Genomic DNA, 23,094 nt, shown 5'->3' on the forward strand with positions numbered 1-23,094 from the left:
TGCACAATGTAACAGCATTTACCCATTTCCGCTGTAATGTAAATTGTAAGCGCCTCCTGACGCTGCAAAGTGTCTGCCTCGTAAGACGTTTTGCTAAAGACATGTAAATGTCGGTGTTGGCTGATGCCGCAGCTCTGTTTGATTCTCGTGCAAATCACAGGCTGCCGATGGGGGCAGGGCGGCAAACCCCCGCGGCGGGCACACCGTCCACCAGCCTGAACCGATCCTTGGGGCTGCTCCGTTCAAACATGCCGAGGAGGTGAGGGGACTAGGTACGCCTCACCCAAGAACCTCGGAGGGAGCAGCACGGACGCCGCTGGGTGGCTGGCGGGACTGGAGCTGCAGCGCGTGCACTGCGGCTGTGAGGGCGCCGCGCGTTGCGGGCTCCGAGCTTCATTGTCTGCCGCCACGGACTCCCTCATCCTTTCGCCCGTTCGCTCCACATGGCCCTGGCCGTCTGCAAGCGGCTGTGGCAGCTTAAAGATGTCGTCATCACTTTCCTGCTGCCACTGCTTCTGCTCCCTTTGCCGTTACTCGCCCAGAACAAGGTGAGCCCTTTAATCAGAAATTGGTCAAAAGGGGATCTCTGAAAGCCACAATTTAGCCCTCTAGTCTAACCCTAAAATAAACGTGCGCAACTGTCTTAATTCCATGTAGTAAATATATATATATGTATGCATACTCTGTATGTATTTATCTCATGCAGTGTAGCAAGTTCTAAGTGGTAAGCGTTTCAGCTGTGAATTTCATAATTTTTAGTTTCCTGTAATTTATCCATTTAATATGAAATATAAACAACCGGCACCCGTCTTGTATAAATTATCCCGTCTGCAGATGGTTCCTCTTTGTGCACATTGCTCCCTTGACGATGCCTTTGTCCATTGGCTCGTTGTGAGCTACGCTGGGTTTCAGACACCAGTGCCGTGTGTTATCCGTCAGGTGGAGGGGTGTCTGTCAGTGGGTTAAATTGCTGGACTCAGACCTCACACCGTTGAGGCTTTATTAAAGCGGCGTGTTGTGATATCCGCGGACCAGAGGTCTCTGGGGGACGTCACATGCGGGCATGTTCACGTCAAGATCAGATCCATACAGCGTGCATGTGTACGCTCATCTGAAAGGACAAAACCTGACAAAACGTGAAATTCTACCAATAGCCCATTGTTATGCCTGGCTCGAAACCGCCCGTCAATCGGAGAACATGCTGAGAGAATAATATGTCTTGGAATAATGTGCTATCTGTGTCGTGGCGCAACAGCACACACTACAGCGCATCGTTCGGATGAACTGCAGAATAACCGATAATCCGTGTATGGGAGGGAGTGCCAGGCAAACTGTGGAGGTGTCATCTAAGGTGAAGCTTATCGGTGTATTGTAATTACATTGTAATTGCATTTATATATAGCGCTTACTACCCCTTAATAGGCGTCGAAGCGCTTTTTCGGATAGTAGCACGCTACTCCGGAACCCAAGAAGGATTAGTGATGAATTAGTATAGGGAAATATGAAAGTAAGTAGTTCTTGTATCCAACAGACTGCCTCAGATTTCATTCCGGCAACATTCTGAGCTAGAGAGCTTCACACGACTAATGCCATTAAAAATACCAGGAATGTTCAAATAAATGAAGAGAAGCACTGTGCAACTTACTACAGGATAGAGTTTTTAATATCAAACACTAAATAACAACCATAGACAGTTTCTGTTTTTGTTTTATTGTATATAGTCATTGTGGCGACTGGTGATCTTCGAGAGTGGTTGGGCTTAATACTGGCACCAAAAAGGGTACAAAGTTCCTCGTGTGCAGTAGCGAAGAGAAGATGGAGGTGGTGGAGAAGGGTCTCGACCAATCAGTGGTTTTCAGAAAGTGGTAGAAAGCTACTGCACACGAGGAACTTTGTACCCTTTTTGGTGCTAGTCTGTTGGGGTATATACACTGGACCTCTCTAAACAACGACACCCCTGGTCCCCATTTTTGGATAATAATGGGCTTAATACTGTCCCTGAATTCCCACAAGCAGGCAGAGCAAACAAACTGGACTTCTTCCCCCTGAGAAAAGTTTGCAAATAAAAACAGACTTTATAGTCCATGCCGTGCAGGAACTGTTTTTGGCACCCACCAGAAAGGAGGAAACTCCTAATGTGGCGGGCAACCTGACCACGGCTTTGGCAGCGGGGTGTACCCAGTGCGGCACCGCCAAAGTCATAATCAGATCCTTAGTGTTCTATTAAAATGCTGTCATTACTTGGTGGTTCACCTGTCACACTATGGTTGCGGTGACAATGCCTCACTTAAAATTCCTCAGCTGGCTCTGTCAGGGCAAACCTTTGACCTGGTAACCTATCTACCCCTGAGCTGCCAGGTCATAGTGCCATTTCCCCCCATCTTATTTAGTGATGAAGAGCCATATCTACATTTCCCTGCGCAGGTCTGCATATGAGGTAAGGTAGCATCAAGCAGGAAAATAAATTAATGGCACTTTGTTAGTTTGTTCAACAATAACAAATGTCCACCTTGGAGCTTGTTTGTGTAATAGAAATAGAAATGCTGCGCGGTTCCAAGAGAAAATGATGCTTGCTGCACATATCTCTGATCCTGAAGTGTATCTGCTAGGTGCAATGAACAACTTAGATGGGATGTGCCATTTTGGAGTTGGACAGGATCACATAGGGCCCGATTCACAAATTGCATTTTGTAGTACATAAAGTAGTGCTACAGTACTACGGACTACAAAATGCAATTCACAAACCAATGAGTGGAAATCTCCATCTCCACGTTGCCTATCTTTTCATTGGGCAGAACCATACACATTTAAGTTTGATCTTAGTAGTAAATGTAGGAGAGTAGGATCTGCTTCTTATAGTTACCCCCACATTTTGCTGATGTTTCACTGTTTTTCGACTTTAGTCTAGCTGGGGCCCTGCTAACCAGGACCCCAGCCTAGCTGCTTCCTCTCTAAATTGATTACCAGTACTTTAGCTACACTCCAGATTGGATTCTGGGGTACCCTTATAAGTCCCTAGTATATGGTATACTATGTACCCAGGGCATAGGTACCCCAGAGGCCTACCAGGGGCTGCAGCATGTATTGTGCCACCCCTGGGAAGCCTTCCAAAATGACACCACAGGTCTGCTACTGCAGCCTGGGTAAGGTGATGTTTGCACCCCTTACTGAGATATAGGTTCACTATATCTCACCGTATACTGCACATGTAAACCTATCAGTCACCCCTATGGCAGGCCTTAACAATCCTGAAGGCAGGGTGCTGGGTTTCATGTGAGAGGGTGCCCATGCATGAGCATAACTCTTCTGCAGCTTTCGGAACCTTTATTCTGGGGTTGTTTGTGATGCAGCCAGACCATATAATCTTAAATGCATTATAACCAAACGGTAAATGCTAACTTTGGAATGGCTGCATGGAAACATGTTGTGTTTGGTGTCAAACACCTTGGACTCATACCCCCACACCAGCAACTGGTGTGGGAGTATGATCCCACTCTTCTAGAGGGAGAGACATGACAGCACCGGTATACCCGGTACCAGCTAACAGCCCTGGCATCACAAAATGGATGCTGCCAGCCACAGACACGAGTCTGCCCTCCTGCTGCTGGACAAAACTCCGGCATGGGAGGCCTGGACAATAGGTTTCCTGTCACAGGGAGGTGTCACCACCTCCCAGACAGGCTTTAGTGTATTGGGGCTGGGTGGGTGCACTCCAAGAGTGCTTTGAAGTCTGCACTGGGGGCATATTTGGTGTTCCTGTGCATAGTCCAGCTCAAACCGGTTGCAGGGGCTACCAGCCCCTGCTCTGGCGCAAAACTGGACAAAGGAAATGGGTGTAGCCACTCCTCTTTCCTGACCCTCCCATAGGTAGGTCCCTAGAGTTTGTTCCACCCCTTCCTTGGGTATAAGATAGGAACCCCTGGCTGCAAGACTTTAGATTACACCTGGACGAAACTCTGATACATAATCCTGGAACTTCAACGATCTACAAGGCGCTAGATGACTGAAGAATCTTCCTTGGAGTAAAGGAGTTACTCCCCTGCATGGCAGGCACCTAAGACGCATCTGACCGGTTTGCATCTCCGAAGCTCCCGCCGGACTCCGAAGAATTTGCAACACAGGAGGTGGGTTCCCAGTCTTCACAGAGGCCGACCCGAGCTCCGAGCAAACATTAGACCCATAGCCCTCTTGGGGACCGTGGAACCGGAACCCCTGGACAGCTATTGCAAGTGCATATGCTTCTCGTCCATCCTTGAGGCTGTGCTTTGGGCTACTTGTAGTCCACACCCCAAGCAGTGTCTCCACCGAAGATTACAGGCCTACACTAATCGAGTGACCCGTGGGCTGGTATTGCGTGATTGCTCTCGAGGTCCCTTCTTGATCCTAGGTCTGTCGACTGGTGGGTCCCTGTGAAGGCAACTCTAACTTTAATTGGGCTTACCTGGTTGCTCCAGATGTGCTCTGACTTTCTGTCACTTGGGGAGACCCCAAGACCTTGCTGGTCTGCACCGAAGCATCTTTTCTCTTGCTGTTGCCAAGGTTTGTTGGGTTCAATCCGAGCACCGACACCGCAGCACTTGACATCCTTGTGGGACAGCTCGAATCCAACTCCTGGTCATCGGCGACGCCTCCTGGTTAGTTGTGGCTGCAGAGTCAAGCTTCACCTCTTCGCACCTGAAACACCCGACATCTGTGGGCACTCGTCTATCGTGTCCCTGGTCACTGGCAAGTGACCCAGACTGTCCCCCCTGCTTTAAGGTTCTTCTGATCTTCGATCCAGGCTTGGATCACACCGGACACTTTTCTTCTTCCCGGCAGCAGCACTTTGCTGCAGATCGCCATTGAAATCAACGACGATTCCGAGACCATTTGACACCTATGCACCCAGCTTCCCTGGGTGAGATGACTCGAGTACTCCGGTGCTCCCGTGGGTGCTGGCCCTAGAACCCCATAAGTCTAAAGGGGTTTGTTCTAAGTCCTCTCCTAAGTGTCCTTAACTTCTGAAATTCCAACCGCGACTTTCCCATAGAATAGTACGGGGCTCGCGCCTGTGTTCTCACACTGTACACGTCCCTCGTGGGTCTCCTGTGTCACTATAATGAAAAAGAATCTAAAAAAGAGTAGGGGGTCTACGGGATACAAGTTTAAAGACTCAAACAGAAAAAATCCCAATCCAAAATCTAAATACAAAACTAACTGTGAGTCTATAGGGCTAGGTGGACTTCATACAGCTACACCATCAAAAATGTGTTCCTACCAAAATATCTCTCTGGATATGTGCATGCATTTAAGATCTATGAATGCATCGAAGGTTCCCATCACCCACATGAAGTGGCTTGCCTCATCATTTGGGAAACCAGGGACTTATCTGGAAACCGGATGCCGCCAAATTGTCATGAGGCAGGGTTCAGAGTACGTCCCGGATGCTCGTGTGGCAATGTTGTTCCAATGAGAAGACCACTCTAGGGATTTGTGTGGGGTGATGTGTGCAGTGCAATTAAGTGAGTGTGGTGTAATAAAATTGGGAACAAGGCACAAAAATTGTTTAATGAGGTGCTGCCTTGGTACCAAATTAAAACAGTGCTTTTGACAGTTTTAACAAATAACTGTGGTGGAGGTGGTCGACATGTTTCAGCCTTGGGTGCATGTACCCTAGCTTTCGTCAGGACCATATAAGCTACTGCATCTTAAATGTGAAAAAGGTAAATCATACGACCTGCACCTGGAATAGGTGTGGAAGAAATTACCTGTAAGGTGGAAACAAACATAATGAAAATAATGTTTCAAAGGTGAAGCCTTATGGATGATAGGTCACACAACGCATCAAATTAATGTTCAATTATGCCAGATACGTATTAGTAGGAGAAACCCTTTCAAAAAGATAAAGGTACAACAAGTTTTAACACTTACCCGAATAAATCTGGGTATTCGCCTCGCCTCACCTGGCAACTGCTCAGGAAACAGGAGGCACCGCTCTAAAACAATGAATAAGAGGCATGGTCCATAATGTAATGTGACACACTACCTTAAAAAACTGGAGACGCTTATCCTTAAAAACCCAGGGCAGAAAAACATAGGCATAGTCCTGTAACCGGGGTAAAGCCCTGTCTAAGCAGAATATTACTGTTGGTAATCTTATAATGAGTAGAGAAATATCGTAGCGTTGTTAACTCGTGTGCAGACACACAGGAATGATATTGTCTGCACTCATCTCTAATCATATATGCAGTTTCGTCTATCGAGAACAGGCATGTATATGAAATAACAGAGGGAACAAATAATGTCCGATATCTGGATTGGAAGGGGAGCTAGCTTAAAGCCCCTATAGTATGGCTACAGCGGCATAACAGATAGAAAAATCTGGATTGGAAGGGGAGCTAGCTTAAAGCCCCTATAGTATGGCTACAGCGGCATAACAGATAGAAAAATCATGTGTGCGAGCCATATGTAGCGTGCAGATCAGCCCCTGCAGACAGCCCCTGTAGTATTGCTTCAGCGGCATAACAAGTTGAAAAAATCATCTATACGAGTCATGCGTAACGTGCAGAGCATAATGTGTGTCACTACCTTGGGTGGTTCCTTGGGGTCCCAGCGATTCTACGTGCTCTAGGCACTGTGTCTAGTCAAGTCGTGGTTCTTATACCACTTTATTAATATATGGTTTGGCCCGCCCCTGGGGTCCATTGTATATTGTGCTATTTACTGTCATTTTAGAACTGTATTATTGTGTATCTTGGACTCTAATCTCATAAAGAGATTAGTAGTGAGTGTTTAGAAATAAATACATATATTTTATATATACCGTGTGTGGTTCTCCTTTCATTTAGTAATTCAAGAGGTTATAATCTAGTAAACCAAGCTGCTTTACACTCCTTCAAGACTTAGCCTGAAGGCTGCTCTCCATATCTACCACTAGGATAGCTTTCAATAAAGGTTGTCTTTAAACCTATCATCAATAAGGGTTGTTTGGACTGGTGCAAGGTGCCCACTGTAACTAGTTGACAGCATATACCAGGCCAACTTCTCATGGTAAATGTGGAGGAGACCAGGTGGAGTGGCTTAAAAGCGGGGACTACTTACTGTTAAATGAATGGGGTTCTAGGAGAGGTGTAAGAAGGGGTTAAGGGAGGGACAGACACCACCCACAAAAGAGTAATCCATTTCTATCCACAAACTGCACTGCTAAAGTCACTACAAAAAAGCATTGGCATAGCCAATAGGTTTCGCCTTTGGGACCTTATAAGTGTTTAGCCATGCAACAGTTGCATAACTAAATACTTATAAGGTCCCAAAAGCGAGACCTATTGGCTATGCCAATGCTTGTTTCTGTTTATTACTGCTCTGTAGTAATGGCGGCACCCGTGTTTTCTGCCTAAACATCTTAAGTTAAAGTTGGGTACCGAGATTGCTTCAAAAGTAAAGATTTGACTATTTCTTTACTTTTGAAGCAATCTCAGCACCCAACTTTAGCCTAAGATGTTTAAGCTAAAGCACGGGTGCCGCCATTATTACATAGAAGTAATAAACAGAAAAAAGCAAGCGCCCGCCGGGGGAAAAATGCTACCGCCGGCCACAGCTTGCAGTGCATGTGCGCGAGTGGTGCGCACGCAGCAGTAATCACGCCATATGGCGTCTCTGCTCAATCACGCGCGTGCACATGCACTGCAAGCTGTGGCCAGCGGTAGCATTTTTGAAGCCCTTACTTGGAGTATCGCCAGACCAGCACAAGAGCTGGGTCAGGCGAGACCTAAAAAATAGGAGTAAATGTACTCCAGCTCAGACCTGGTATAAATCCACCGTCTTACACGAACAATCGCTGGTATTGCAAAATCCTCCCAAAGTAAATTTATAAAGGCTGGGACTTAAAATAGAACCCCCACAGGAAATGATGTTGAAATTAAAATATCTATTTCAACTTAAAAAAAATAAATATATAAATGTAATGAAAAAATGCATATATAAAAGTATTTTGATATAAAATATCCTTTTTAAAATTACAAATAAATGTAACTGTTTAAAAAAAAGAAATTAATTTACATTCAATGTGTGTATATATATATATATATATATTTATATATTACCTACTGGCGGTCGCCAGTAGGTAGTTATAGTTAGGAGCTAGTTACTATAGGAAAATGGCAACATTCTATTCGCAATAACTTTGGCGTCGAATGATGAATCTTCGTGAAATTTTCAAAACTAATTCTTTGTTGCGATCAGCTCCTATGTTGAAATTTTGAGGGTGATTCGTGAAGGGGGGGGCGAGAACAAAGGGGGGTCCTAAAACAAGTTTTTTCAATGTTAATTTCCATAGGAAACTTTAGACAAGGCTACAGGTCGAACGGGTGAACGGAATTACCCCAAATTTGGAAGGGAGAAGGGTCTTGGTGTAAATCCGTTCAGTAGTTTTTGAGAAATATCGAAATTTACAGATATCGATATTTGGGAATTCTGCCATCTGATTGGCTGAGGCGTTACGAGCATGAGCTTGCTGGTGATTGGCTGCGAGCGGTGCGAGCGGCTGCAAGCAGGAAGTGTCGGCCGCCATTTTGTGATTTCGTTGAAGCGCGTAAGGGCAAAAAAGGGAGAAAAAAGTGGGAAAGAGGAGGGTAGGAGCGCTGTGAGGTTTGTAGGGTGGGTAGGGTGTGCTATAGAGGGAGTGTGAAGCGAATTATTTATCCCTACTGGTGTGAAAGTGCTGTTTTGCCCACTGTGAGATGGTACTGAGGTGAGGTGCCGGTACACTCTGGGATGAAACTGTGCGTCTAAACTGTAAGCTGAGTGCTGTAAAGTGATGTGCCCTGGGCGCTGTAGCATAATGGGCGCTGTAGCATATCTGTGCAGGTGGTGTTAGTATGCGTTTAGAGTATAGTGGGAGTGTGAAGCAAAGTACTTAGTGGTATCGGTATGAAGATTCGGGGATGAAACTGTGAGTGTAAGTCGTGAGTTTATTGCTGTGAAGTGATGTGCTGTGGGCGCTGTAGGATACTGGCCGCTGTAGCATACCTGTGTAAGTAGTGTTAGTGTGCGTTTATTCTATACAGGGAGTGTGAAACGAACTACTCATCCCTATTGGTATGAAGAGTCGAATGTAGTGTTTTAGGAAGCAGGAATAAAGGAATAATTGTGAAGAATATAATGCAGAAGTTTGCAATGCCAGAGAAGGAAACTGGTAAAATGAGTTGTGTCTAAGAAAGTGGTTGTGTGTAATAAAGGGATGGAGTTTGAAAATTATATAGAAAGTGTCTTTATTTAAGTGCCATAATTCGTCCCACGGGTGCAAGAGCTAGAGTATCCAGCTGATGCAAAGTTGAACCACTTCTGCTGTATTCAAACGTAAGCTCCGGCATCGGTGAAATGTATATTACATGTTACAGTTGAATGTGAAATAAACAATAGCTATTACACTTGAATGACTCTACATTCTATAAAGAAAGTAAAGGTAGGATACGATTACCACATGTATCGTTTAAGAAAAGAAAGAAAGAAAAAAGAAAATGCAAAATGTAGTCATCAAACTTTTTATGTACCTTGGCAGTGCTTTTTTGTAACAGAAAATTAACAACAGTAGAATAGTTAGCAATCTGTTGTACAGTAGATTCAATGTGGTGCATGTCAGAATTGGTACTAGTCCTACCCACTTTGGAACTTTGAGGATGAATACAAACATTTAGCTTCTGAGAAGCACATTCGGTACCTTTCTAGTCAAACCGTACATTATTGTCTTCAGCTGTTTCAAAAAAACATTCTTGTGTAGAGAGCTAAGGCATCGAGCTTAGACAAACTCCAATTGCTTCTGCCGTAGTCAACTAGAAGCTCCTGCATCAGTGAATTGCACATTATATGTTACAGTTCTATGTGACCTACAGAATAGCTATTCGACATGAATAAATACTTTGTATAATGAAAATAAAGGTAGTTTACTATTACCACGCTGCCAACCAGTTCCTAAACAAAGTCGTCTTTTTAAATTTTTATCGTGAGTTTCTGAGCAGAGGCTGACTTTGTGTAAAATTGTGTGAAAGGGCTTTGTGAATAACAGGCAGGCAGAGAGTTGTGTGCACAAAGAATAGACGTGGTTTCTAAATGGGTGTCGGGTTTACGTTAATTTTGGAAGTAATTTGCGTATTTGCATAGGCCATACATCACCGATTCCTGGTTAGACTGGAGACGTAAGGGGGAATAATGAGGATAGAGTTCAAATGTCTGAGTATACTTAGAAAGTTATTATATCAAAGTAGTAGGATTGAAGTGTATTATAAAAAAATTAAAGGAAAAAGTCAAAAAAGATGGAAAAAAATCCATTCAAGAATAATGTGAGTTTCTTACAAGTCTTGGAGATTCCAGTCTAGAAGTTTTTCAGCTGCTTGAGATGCGTAATGTTCCAAGAGGCTATTGTTGCCATTGTGTGAGAAAAGCAAAGCGATCCAATTCATATCCTCGAAGGGACAGTAATGTTCCTTGAATGTTGGAGCGGTAATTTGAATGGGCAGGCAATCTGCGATGTTGTGAAAGGTCGCACGTTGCAGGAGATCTTTCGCGGCTGCACAGAAATCCGATTGCGCTGCGATTCCTTTTTGCATTGCATTCGCCATTGCTCCGCTGCCAGAACAATCACGTTCATGGTTTTCAAGATACTCCATTACCTGCTGGATATCTGGAGCGATTGTTGAGATGTTGGCAAGGCATACATCCATTCGCCAGTCGAATGGGCAAGTTTTGCAATCAAACGATGGTTGTACACATATTGCATAAGTGTAGATAAATGTTATGTTGTAGCTAGCTCCAATAATAGATAGAGGCAGGCAGCCAAAACGTTTTTCTGTTTTTTTACAGTATTGATGTAACTTGGCGTAGAGGCGTATTCTGTCGGACATAGTTGACTGCCATTGTGGTCGCACATGATAGTACAGTCAGTAGGGAAGATTACGGAATGGTAGCACGTACGTGCCTCCCCCCCCAAATGTTTAGGGAAGTGGGCTTGCTCGCCATACGCAAGGCTAACGTAGGGGTATGAATAAAAGGCACGTTTCTTTGGGTGTGGTTCTTTTCCGGATTGGCAAACGTGCCTGCCAGGTCTGCGCAGCTTACACTGCCACGAAGCTGACGCTGTGAGCGAAGGTGGGTGCGTGAATGATGCTCTCAGTCTGCTGGTACTCAGAAACCGTCATGGCCGCTGTGACGCATATATGCCCCACAGTTCACCTTTCGACACCGCTGTATGTGAAAGAGGGCTGACCACGTGCCGGCGGAGGGTCCTGGGCCAAGGTCTGCGAGCTCGGAAGGCTCCTGAGATTAACGCTGGCTACCGCGACACAGGCACACAGAGCCCAGCCTGAGGCCCAGGAGCGTGGAGTTCTCTGTATAATAGTAACACAGTAGTCCGACAGGTACCGACAGTGGAACGGTGTTTTGATACCATAGTGGACGATGTTAGAACTCCATCTGCGAGTGGAAATGGAGGTACTCCCTTTGACCAGCTGCAACCAACTCTGGGTCCCAACAGTGGAACGGTGTCTTGATCCCATAATGGATGATGTCCGATATTACCTGCTGCTGAGTTTTCAGAGAACTCCCTCCGTTGAGGTGCATCAGACTCTGTGCTTCCGTAGCTAATTGCTGCACATGATTATTGGGCTTGGTTGACTGCTGTCGGTGGAGTACACAGTGGTACAGCAGGTCAGAACAGTGAAACGGGGTCTTGATTCTATGATTGAGGATGTCAGGTGCAACCAACTCTTGGTCCGAGCAGTGGAACGGTCTCTTGATTCCACATTGGACGATGTTAGAACTGCATCTGCGAGGTACTCCCTTTGACCAGCTGCAACCAACTCTGGGTCCCAACAGTGGAACGGTGTCTTGATGCCATAATGGATGATGTTAGAACTGCATCTGAGAGTGGAGATGAAGGTACTCCCTTTGATCAGGTGGAACCAACTCTAGGTTGCAACAGTGGAACGTTGTCTTGATTCCACAATGGAAGATGTCCGCTATTACATTCTGCTTAATTTTTACAGAACTCCTTCCGTTGAGGTGGATTAGACTCTGTACTTCTGTAGTTAACTGCTGCACATGATTATTAGGCATGGTTTATTGCAGTTGCTGGAGTACACAGCGGTACAGCATGTTTGAACAGTGAAACAAGGTCTTAATTCTATGATTGAGGATGTCAGAAGTTAAAGTGTGTGATGTTTTGTGTATAGCTTCTGATGAGGCGCAACCAACTCTAGGTACCAACAGTGGAATGGTATCTTGATCATACAATGGACGATGTCCGATATTACCTGTTGCTGGTTTTTTACAGAACTCCGTCTGTTGAGGTGCATCAGATTCTGTGCTTCTCTAGTTGAGTGCTGCACATGGTAATTGGACTTAGTTGACTGGTATTGCTGGAATACACCGGGGTCGAGCAGGTCCAAACAGTGAAATGGGGTCTTAATTATATGATTGAGGATGTTAGAAGTTACAGTTTGTGATGATTTCTGTGTACCCCCTCCGATGAGGTGCAAGCAACTCTAGGTCCCAACAGTGGATTGGTGTGTTGATCCCACAACGGATGATGTTAGAATTGTATCTGAGAGTGGAGATGGAGGTATTCCCTTCTACCTGCTGCAACCAACTCTAGGTTCCAAAAGTAGAACGGTGTGTTGACTCCACAATGGACGATATTAGAACTGCATTTGATAGTGGAGATGAAGGTACTCTCTTCGATCAGGTTCATCCAACTTTAGGTCCCAACTGTGGAACGGTGTCTTGATCTCACAATGGATGATGTCCGATATTACCTGCTGCTTGCTTTTTTCAGAAGTTTGTGTGTTGAGGTGCATCACAGTCTGTGATTCCATAGCTAACTGCTGCACATGATTATTGGGCTTGGTTGACAGTAGTCGGTGGAGTATACTGTGGTACAGCAGGTGCAAACAGTGAAATGGGGTCTTGATTCTATGATTGAGGATGTCATAAGTTAAAGTCTTTGATGATTTTTGTGTACCCCCTCTGATCAGGTGCAACCAACTCCGTGCTTCCGAATCCAACGGTATGTGGCTGTGAGTTGTGAATGACCACTGGATTTGGTGTAGACAGAAGTTCGCAGGGTTCACAATTTAGATTGCGTGGTGATTGTTTAATTACAGAATCCAGTAGTTAAGTAAATAGAACGTCTACTGAAACATACACAATATTGTTTTAGTATACTTGCTTCAAGAAGTTTTTTTATATCAGTTATAGGTTTAGTGAAATGACCAAATATATCTTGGAAGTCCAAAGGAACAGTGAATAGTGTAGACTGTGGAGAGATGAAATCCCAATTCGAATTGTTTTGATTTAGTCATTGTAGAGTTCTCTGTAATTTATGTTGTTTTATTTTGTAAAGAGGGAGTGAGAAAAAGTATTGATGGTTGTGTGTGTGAGTACTGCTTTTAATTAACAATGCAGACAGTAGTGTTCACAATTCAGATCGAGTTCTTTTGTAGATGAAGCAGTCTTGTAAGAGAAGAGATTGCTGTAGTGTGCTCTGTCTGCACCACTCATACGCATCATTGCAGGCTCCGCACACGTTTTCTTTGCTTCGTGTATTGCAAACTGTAGAGCTCAAGTCAATGCTATGTGACTGTGGGCCCTTGCTGAACGCTCTCTCTGGCCTATACTGCAGACTTCAGTGTTCACATTTGACATTGAGTCGGTATTGTAGATGATGCAGTCCTATAGGAAAAGACATTGCTCCAGTGTGCTCTGTCTGCACTACTCATACGCATCATTGTGGGCTCTGCGCTCGTTTTGTTTGCTTCGTGTATTGCAATCCGTAGAGCTCAAGTCAATGCCACGTGGCTGTTTGCCCTTGCTGAACGCTCTCTCTGGCCTATACTGCAGACTTCAGTGTCCACATTTGACATTGAGTCGGTATTATAGATGATGCAGTCCTGTAGGAAAATACATTGCTCCAGTGCGCTCTGTCTGCACCACTGATATGCATAATTGCAGGATCTGCACACATTTGTTTTCTTCGTGTATTGCAAACTGTAGAGTAAGGGTGGGCGTAGTTCGCGAAGTAGCACTTCGCGAAGCTACGCAAAGTGAAGTTAGCACTACGCGAGCTACGCGTAGCACTTCGCGAACTGCGAAGTAACATGTTCGCACTGTGCAAGATGTTGTTTTCAATGATTGCACAGTGCGGACAAGCAACCGGCACTGTGCAATCATTGAAAATGGCATCTTGCACAGTGCGAGCTGTAGTTTTCTGCTGCTCGAGTAGATTTTTACTCGAGCTGCAGCTTTCTCAACGCGAACTGGTAGTTTCTCATCGCGAGCGGTCGCGAGCATACGCGACCCCTCGCAATGAGAAACCTGACCTTCTCGCGTTGGGAATCTCGCCGGGAGGTTTATTTTCCATGCTCGCGATCGCGAACAAGGAAAAAGTCTCGCCAGGATGTCATTTTGCTTGCTCGCGGTCGCCAACTTGACGTTGAGGACCGCGAGCAAGCAAAAAATGACCGCAACACTACGCTACGCGTGTTCGCACTGTGCTACGTGCAGTTCGCGTAGTGCGAAGTAGCGCGAACTTCGCAAACTACGCGAGCGTAGCGTAGTGCTTCGCCCAGGCCTACTGTAGAGCTCAAGTGAATGCCAGGTGGCTGTGGGCTCTTGCTGACTGCTCTCTCCGGCCTACCTGCAGACAGCAGTGTTCACAATTCAGATGGAGTCGCTATTGTAGATTAGGTAGTTCTGTAGGAAAATACATTGCTCCAGTGTGCTCTGTCTGCAGCACTCATACGCATCATTGTAGGCTCTGTACACCTTTTTTTTGCTCCGTGTATTGCAAACTTTAGAGGTCAAGTCAATGCCACGTGGCTGTGGGCCCTTGCTGAACGCTCTCTCTGGCCTATACTGCAGACTTCTGTGTCCACATTTGACATTGAGTCGGTACTGTACATGATGCAGTCATACAGATACTCATACAATCAATGAAAAACACATATACACACTGATGTAGCTATTCACCAAGCCATGCACCTGCTTACACACCAAGTGAGAGACTAAGAGAGACATTCACACAGTCTAGTCACTAATCCATGCATTCAGTAACATACATTCAATCAGTGACTTATAGGATCAGTCATGCATCGACTAAATAATGTATTCAGGCACTTATACATCGACTTGAATAGACCTTGGCATAGATATATATGAAAAATATTTAAACTTTACAGAAACACACATTCACTGGATGATATCATCAGTGATGTCATCAGTGATGTTATTTGAGATGTCATCAGGGATGTCATGAGTGATGTCACTGACCATGTCATGAGTGATGTAATGCTAATGAGTGATGAATATTAATTCCTAACTATAACATCTGTAAAACTTTTTTTTATCAGTGAATATATATATATATATATATATATATATATATATATATATATATATATATATATATATATATATATATATATATATATATATATATATATATATATATATATATATATAACGTCCAGCCTCCCTTTTACTCAAAAAAGAGTGTGACACAGCTCCGGGGGAAAAACAGCGGCTTTAATGATTTTCAATTTTCAGCGCTGGTAGTGCAATGTCCCTGAAACGCTGGGCAGACGCGTTTCAGCCTTTGATGGCCTCATCAGTGCCCGTTTCAGCTGCCTCGCTGTTCCTGGGGGTTCTTTATGTCGATGTAGAAGACTGTGGCCACTCCTACTCACGTGGTCACTTGCCCCTCCTTTGCCTCACAGGTGTAAGGCACCTCGCTCTGCCTGCAACACCAATGCATGCTGGGCAACTATATATATATATAGTTATCAAAAACTCCCTTATTGTTTTAGTTAGTTAAAACCATAACAATATGCTGTAAATAGTCATACTTAATTTAAAAGAATTGTACACAATCATTTTTTTTAAAACATCAATTGATTCACAGTGCATTAGTTACACAGCTCATTTAAACGTAAAAGGTGAAAAAATGCAATAAAATCAGGACAACATAGTCTGTTTTGTGAGGCACAGTCTCCAAGGGGACCTAATAGGTTTACCGCCTCAGTTCATTGGGCTTTTTAGCATATTGATGTAAAACCATAAAAACTGGTCAGGACTGGAAGAGGACCATTGTAAAAAAATGTGCCCTCCAATTTGCTATTCTGTAACTTCCCTTGGACTGGGCTTAAGTAATTTTTCATTCAGGGTTAAAAAATTTACTAAGTTACAATCGAGCTGTGGATCATTTGGATCAAGGCATTTTAATATTGCTGCTCTACAGGTGCAAATACCACTTATATTAAATTGCTTTTTCAATAACAAAAGGCGATATGGTTTTAGGTTAGGGCAAACACAAATTAAGTGAATTAGATCCTGCTTCAGTGCTCCGCAAAGACTGCATGCTTTCGGGCCTTTATATTGCCAGCTTGGTTGGTCATTATTTGATGAAATTGAGCCAAGACGTAGTGCTAAAAACTTCTTTTTTAAATGCGGGGCGTACTTCTGACCTAAATACATTGCTAGTTTCAATTTGAAATATGGTTGCAGGACCATCCATGCGTGGGATCGCTTACTCAAACTTGTTTTGTCCTCCATTATGTATATATATATATATATCACGTTTTGAAATGTTTAATTCATAATATCTAAATATATACATTTTATTTTAGGTAGGAGTTGTAAAAAATAATACTTAAATAATTGTAATGCAATATATTTAAATGAATAAATATGTAATTCAAAATTATGTATTGTATTGTATTGTAATTGCTTATATAGCTTACTACTCCTGACCAGACGTTGAAGCGCATTTTCAGCGAGTAGCATGCTACTCCGGGACCCATAAAGGATTAGTGTTGAATTAGTATAGTGAAATATGAAAGTAATTAAAGTGTTTTTTTTGGTGAGTAGCACGCTACTGTGGCACCTATAAGGATTAGTGTTGTATTAGTATAGCGAAAAATGAAAGTAATTTGAGTGATGGATATGTTAGTCAGTTATTTGGATTGAGAAGGGTTGGCGAGGGGTAGAAAAGGGAAAAGGTTTGCATTTATATAGCGCTTGTAACCCTGATGGGGTGTTGAAGCACTTTATTGGTGAGTAGCACGCTACTCCAGAACCCATAAAGAATTAGTGTTGAAAATTAATATAGTGAAATATGAAAGTAGTAAATAGTGCTATCACATTTTTGTGATCTTGGTGATCGAAATAAAGATTATGAACTAAACTGAATTGAGCTATCACATTTTTTATTTTGTTCTGCATTTAAAATATTAAAATATATAAAATTAATGTACATTATATTTAACAAAAAATATTTTTAGTAATTTTTAAAGAGTTTAAAAACTTTTAATATTTTCCCTATACAGTACCATAGAGCGATCTCCTCCCCTCCGCCTACATGTGAAAATTGACTAGCAATCAATTTACCTTCCTAAATTTGGCTCCTTCCTGTCTCAGGGGTGTAAACATGTTCTCCACTTTGTAGTAAATTTACACTCAGAGATGATTCCTAGCCAAAAGAAGTAAATTAGCTACAAAGCATACAAGTACATTTACTTGTGTAGATTTACTCTTGTGTAAATTTACCAATGTGAATAAGCCCCTTTGTATCACCAATGCACAGAACAGCCTTCCTTTTCACATGATGATGCCATGATGGGTCCAAAGTGGCATAAGGTTTTCATCCAGAGAGTTCTCTCAGACAGTAGTTTCTACCTGACTCCAGCCACTTTGGATTGAGGTCCTTGAATAGACCCTCCACTTTCTCCCTGGGACTTGAACTTCTCTCGAAGGGTCAGCTTGCTGACATGCTGTTAAATGCTCCAGGGGCACAAAAGGCAGAAGAATGGCTCCATCGTGAGCGAGAGGCCCAGTTGGGCGTGGGCTACAGTGGGTCCTCTAGCAACCCTAGATGGAGCAAGACCTTACAATGGAATCATTTCCTGAGGACCTGTGAACTGAAGGACAGACCTTGAATGACTTTCCCAACATCAACAGATATCGTGACTTAGTTATTTTTATGAAATATGGAGGTCTGGAATAAGACCCAAAGCTCCCCAGTAAAGGCACAGCCTAGTTAGCTACGGATTGACGGTTGGTCCCATACATAGCTTTTTCCATCAGTGTTCATGGCTACCATTGGACCACCTAAAAAACATATTCGATCCTGGGGAGCCCTTGTCAGCTATAGCCTCCTCCCTAGCCCCGCTGAGGAAACCTGACACTGAGAAAAGATATTCTTACAGCCTCTTTCCTGAGCCTTCTGCAGGAGCCTGACAACCGGAAAAGAGACTAAGAGTCTTATTTAGAGTTAGGCAAAGTGGGATGAACACCGTTGAGTGATGGTCCTCTCACCCTGCCAAAACTGCAGTTCCCCTTCCCCTTTTAGAAAGGAGAGAACTGCTCGGTTACTGTTGAGTGAGTCAAATCATAGTAGTGGTTTCTCACAACCTCACATTAATATGGCAAAAGAGTTGGTGAAAAGTAGCGGGTTGATGAAGAGTTATGGTTGTGTGTTCTTCCTAAATGGTGAATTTAACCTCTTCAGTGCCCATGACGAGCTGGACTCGTCATGGGCCGCGGTTGCGCTGTGCCCATGACGAGTCCAGCTCGTCATAAACCCCGCCCGCTAATGCAACGGCCGGCACAGGGCGGGGAAAGGGGCGGGCACTGAAGGGGTTAAGTAGTTTTGAGATTTTAGTTTGTAGTAGTAAATGTTCAAATTAAGCCTTTTTTTGAGGAATTTCTATGTTTTTGGGGAGAATGCTGAATTAAGGAATGGTAAATATTCAGTTGGACTAATTGAAAAGCAGATGGAAGAAACTATGAACCATTAGAACTTGATTTCTAATGGAGGAATTAGTGAATGTAAAGAACAAGCAGCAAATTATAATAGTCTGTGGATGAGAACTGAGTGAGGCACTTATAAAGCTGCCTGTCTTTTGTGGGTGATAAATGCAAAAACAACAGTTGATGGACAGAATGCAGAACAATGTCATACATTCACCCCAGTACAGAGATCTGGGCCTAAAGCCATCGTTTTTTTGCTCACCATTCCAGTTTGGACCCAGCCATATGCAAATAAGCCTTGACCCTGCGCCCATTCGGAACAATCCAGCTCGAACTTCCAGGCCAGGTCCTCCCTGGACTGGAAGCAAGCATCCTAGGACTGGTTTCTGCTTTCAGCCCTCATCAGCCAGGATAGCTTGACTCCAGTGGCATGGAGAGCACGGGACCCACGTCTGGGCATACCCGTCCCACTCGGGGTGACAAATGCAAAAACAACAATTTATGGACAGAATGCAGAACAATGTCATACATTTACCCCAGTACAGAGATCTGGGCCTAAATCCATCGTTTTTTTGCTCGCCATTTCAGTTTGGGCCCAGCCATATGCAAATCAGTCTTGACCCTGCGCCCATTGGGAACAGTCCAGCCCGAACTGCCAGGCCAGGTTCTCCCTGGACAGGAAACAAGCATCCTAGGACCGGTTTCGGGCTTTCAGCCCTCATCAGCCAGGATAGCTTGACTCTAGTGGCAAGGAGAGCACGGGACCCACGTCTGGGCATACCCGTCCCACTCGGGGTGACAAATGCAAAACCAACAATTGATGGACAGAATGCAGAACAGTTTGGGCCTAAATCCATCGTTTGTTTGCTCACCATGCCATTCCAGTTTGGACCCAGCATATGCAAATCAGTCTTGACCCTGCACCCATTGGGAACAGTCTAGCCTGTGCTGTGCTGTGTCCTGTGCTCTCCATGCCACTGGATTCAAGCTAGCCTGGCTGAAGAGGGCTTTTATCCCGAAACCGGTCCCAGGATGCTTGTTTCCAGTCCAGGAAAGACATGGCTTGGCAGTTCAGGCTGGACTGTTCCCATGGGGCACAGGGTCAAGACTGATTTGCATATAGCTTTGTCTGAACTGGGGTGGCAAAGTGAGCTAATGAATGATGATGGATTCAACTCAGATCTGTGACTGGGGGTGAGTGTTTAAAAAGTTTCAGCACTCAGTCCATCATCTCCTTGTGTTTGCTTTGTCTTTTGTGGGCAGCATTTTAGAGTGTGCAAGTAAATCATCAGGCTACAAAGATATAGGCGTCTTTGTCTATTTAAAATTCTGCGATATTACTATTTGTTTCTAATTGATCCTTTATTATAGAAATCAACATCATATTGATTGCATAGTCAACTGTTTTTCACTAATCAATAGTAAGGGCCCGATTCACAGAACTAACTTAAGACAAAATCCTAAACTTACTACCATTTTGGTATTCACAGAAGGCACTTACTCATTTCGGTATTCACAGAAGGCACTTACTCATTTCGGTATTCACAGAAGTTAGGAGTCTTAAGTTTAGGACTCCTAAATACCTTCTGTGAATACCGAAAGCCTTAAAATTTGGATTTTTCTCAGTTTAGTAGTAGTATAGTTAGGACTCCTAAGTTTAGGACTCCTAAATGCCTTCTGTGAATACCGAAAGTCTTAAAATAAGGATTTTTCTCAATTTAGTAGTAGTAAAGTTAGGACTCCTAACTTTAGGACTCCTAAATGCCTTCTGCGAATACCGAAAGCCTTAAAATTAGGATTTTTCTCAGTTTAGTAGTAGTATAGTTAGGACTCCTAAGTTTAGGACTCCTAAACTGAGAACAATCCTAATTTTAAGACTTTTGGTATTCACAGAAGGCATTTAGGAGTCCTAAACTTAGGACTCCTAACTTCTGTGAATACCGAAATGAGTAAGTGTCTTCTGTGAATACCAAAATGAGTAAGTACCTTCTGTGAATACGAAAATGGTAGTAAGTTTAGGATTTTGTCTTAAGTTAGTTCTGTGAATCGGGCCCTAAGTGTAAATATTTATAAATAATAACTTTATGTATTGGTTGCCTATATGTTTCACAATAAAGAAGGTTGGTTGTGGGGTGATTGGTTTCCTGTAGTCTGTGTATAGCGAGATTACTTCCCTGTAGGCAAAAGACTGACTGTGGATGTAGCTTTAGTGTAACCGAGTGTAATTGAGAAAATCATGCTTTTTGGGTAATTATTAACACGTTTATATTGTCATGGGGCACGAGATTTTCTCTACTCCCTATAATGTTGTCAGTTTAATTATTGTTTTAAAACATTTGTGCCATTGGAAGGTGACAAAGCAGGTAGGACGCTCGCTTAGTTGTTGAGAAGCAACCTTACGCAACCTCCTATTACTGCAATATACACCCGGGATGGTACTTAGTTAACACACAAGATCAGATCAATAATTCTTTCCATGCATATTATGTGTCGCTATACAAGGCCCCAGATCCAGCTGACCCTCAGGTAATGAATCAGTTTTTAGAATAGGCGGCCCTCACACGAGTAACGCAGGACCAATACATTGAACTACAGGCTCCACTCACAGCAACCGAAATCTCGGACACAGGCAGCTAGCTAGAGGCAAAACTCCCGGAATGGATGGCTGGCCTATGGAATTCTATGCCACCTACTCAGCCCAGCTGGTCCCTTAGCTGCTCACCGTATTTCAAGAATCCTTTGATAGGTGCACATTGCCTCCTTCTCTCTGCGAGGCTGTCCTAGTAGTCCTCCCAAAACCTGGTAGGGGTGCCCTACTAATGAGCTCATATCGCCCGTTGTCCTTCCTTCCGTCGGACTACAAAGTCCTGGGTAAATTGTTGGCCAACAGGCTGCTGCTCCCTTATTGGTCCACATGGATCAGAACGGGTTCGTCCTGGGTGGGAGCACAGGGTTTAATCTTCGACGCTTGTTCCTAGAGTGGGCTCAAACGGTTCCTGAGCAACACTCGATAGTAGCCCTAGATATAGAAAAGGCCTTCGATACCCTGGGGTGGGACTACTTACAGGTGGTACTGACTCGATTTGGCATAGGCCCAAAGTTTCTATGCTGGGTAAAGATATTATACACTAATACAAGTGCTTGTGTGAAAACGGGCCGAGTCGTCTCCACACCCTTTGATATTGAGCGAGGCACCAGGCAGGGTTGTCCACTCTCACCCACTCTGTTCGCCTCGGCCATGGAGCCCCTGGCCTGTGCGCTCCACAGTCATGTTACAAACTGGAGTATTCAAGCACATATGCAGTGGCATATAGTGTCCTTCTATGCGGACGACACACCAATTTATTTATGCAACCAGGACGGGGCGCTCCAAGTTCTAGTTTAACTACTAGACACTCATGCGCAGCTGTCGGGCTTGAAAGTCAATTGAGATAAACCCGTCTTATTCCCATTGTCACCCATCCCCGTCAAACAAAGACAGCGGCAGCCTCCAGCCCCACTTGCCAGAGCGTATGATTCATTTAAATACTTGGGTGTCCAGGTCTACCACTCCCCGTCCATTTTGATAGACGGTAATCTGGGGAAGGTGAGTGCCAGTGCCAGGGCGTCTCTCCCGTTCTGGACCGCCCTCCCATTATCTCCCGTGGGCCAGATAGCCATATCTAAGATGCTCCTCCTCCCTAGGCTCCTATATTATTTTGCCGTTCTTCCCTATAGACTGCCTCAGAAACTGTTTCACAACCTACGTTCCCTATTAGTATCTCTGATATGGGGCAACTCCAGGGTGAGGGTAGTACTCTCAAAGCTCTACCTCCCCATATCTGAGGGGGTACTGGGTGTGCCAAATTACGAGCTCTATTATGCCGCTGCCCAGCTCCAGTGGCCTATGCGTTGGCTTGCAAAGAAGAACCCAGCTGAGCTAGATGCTTGGGCGCTTGCGTTGCCACAATCATATCTGCTAGAATGGCTGCCTGGCACTAAAACGCAGCTTCAGAAGACGGGGGGCTGCACTCTAGAACAGGTAGCCCATATCGCCTGGTTGCGTTATGTGACACCCATTCGCCGCTCTCCTCCGTATGCCCCGGACCTCCTCATTGATACGTCACCAGGTTCATTCGCCCTGAGCTGTTCGAATGGCAGAAGGCTGGATTGACAACCTGGGGAGATTTATACATCGACTCCGCTCTGTTATATTTTGATGCTTTGAGGGACGACTATAGCGTGGCACCCGGAACGTTCCTTCTTTAATTGACACTCACACAACAGGCAACACGTATCTGGGGAGACATAAGTGCAGCACCACCGGCCTCCGAAGCCTCC

The 23,094-nt window shown here is 44.2% G+C and overlaps 1 protein-coding gene across 1 annotated transcript in view; it reads left to right on the forward strand.

The window, feature by feature from the left end:
* The first annotated feature begins 243 nt into the window (after nt 1-243).
* Nucleotides 244-23,094, forward strand: part of LOC146857670 (solute carrier family 13 member 1-like) — a 521,802-nt gene continuing 498,951 nt past the window's right edge. The window contains exon 1 of the mRNA XM_085648250.1: nt 244-548. Coding sequence (XP_085504376.1) covers nt 444-548 — 105 coding nt within the window. The 5' untranslated portion in view covers nt 244-443. The remainder of the gene's footprint in view (nt 549-23,094) is intronic.

Source organism: Triturus cristatus, chromosome 3_2, assembly GCF_964204655.1.
Source record: "Triturus cristatus chromosome 3_2, aTriCri1.1, whole genome shotgun sequence".
In the NCBI taxonomy this organism is placed as follows: Eukaryota; Metazoa; Chordata; class Amphibia; order Caudata; family Salamandridae; genus Triturus; species Triturus cristatus.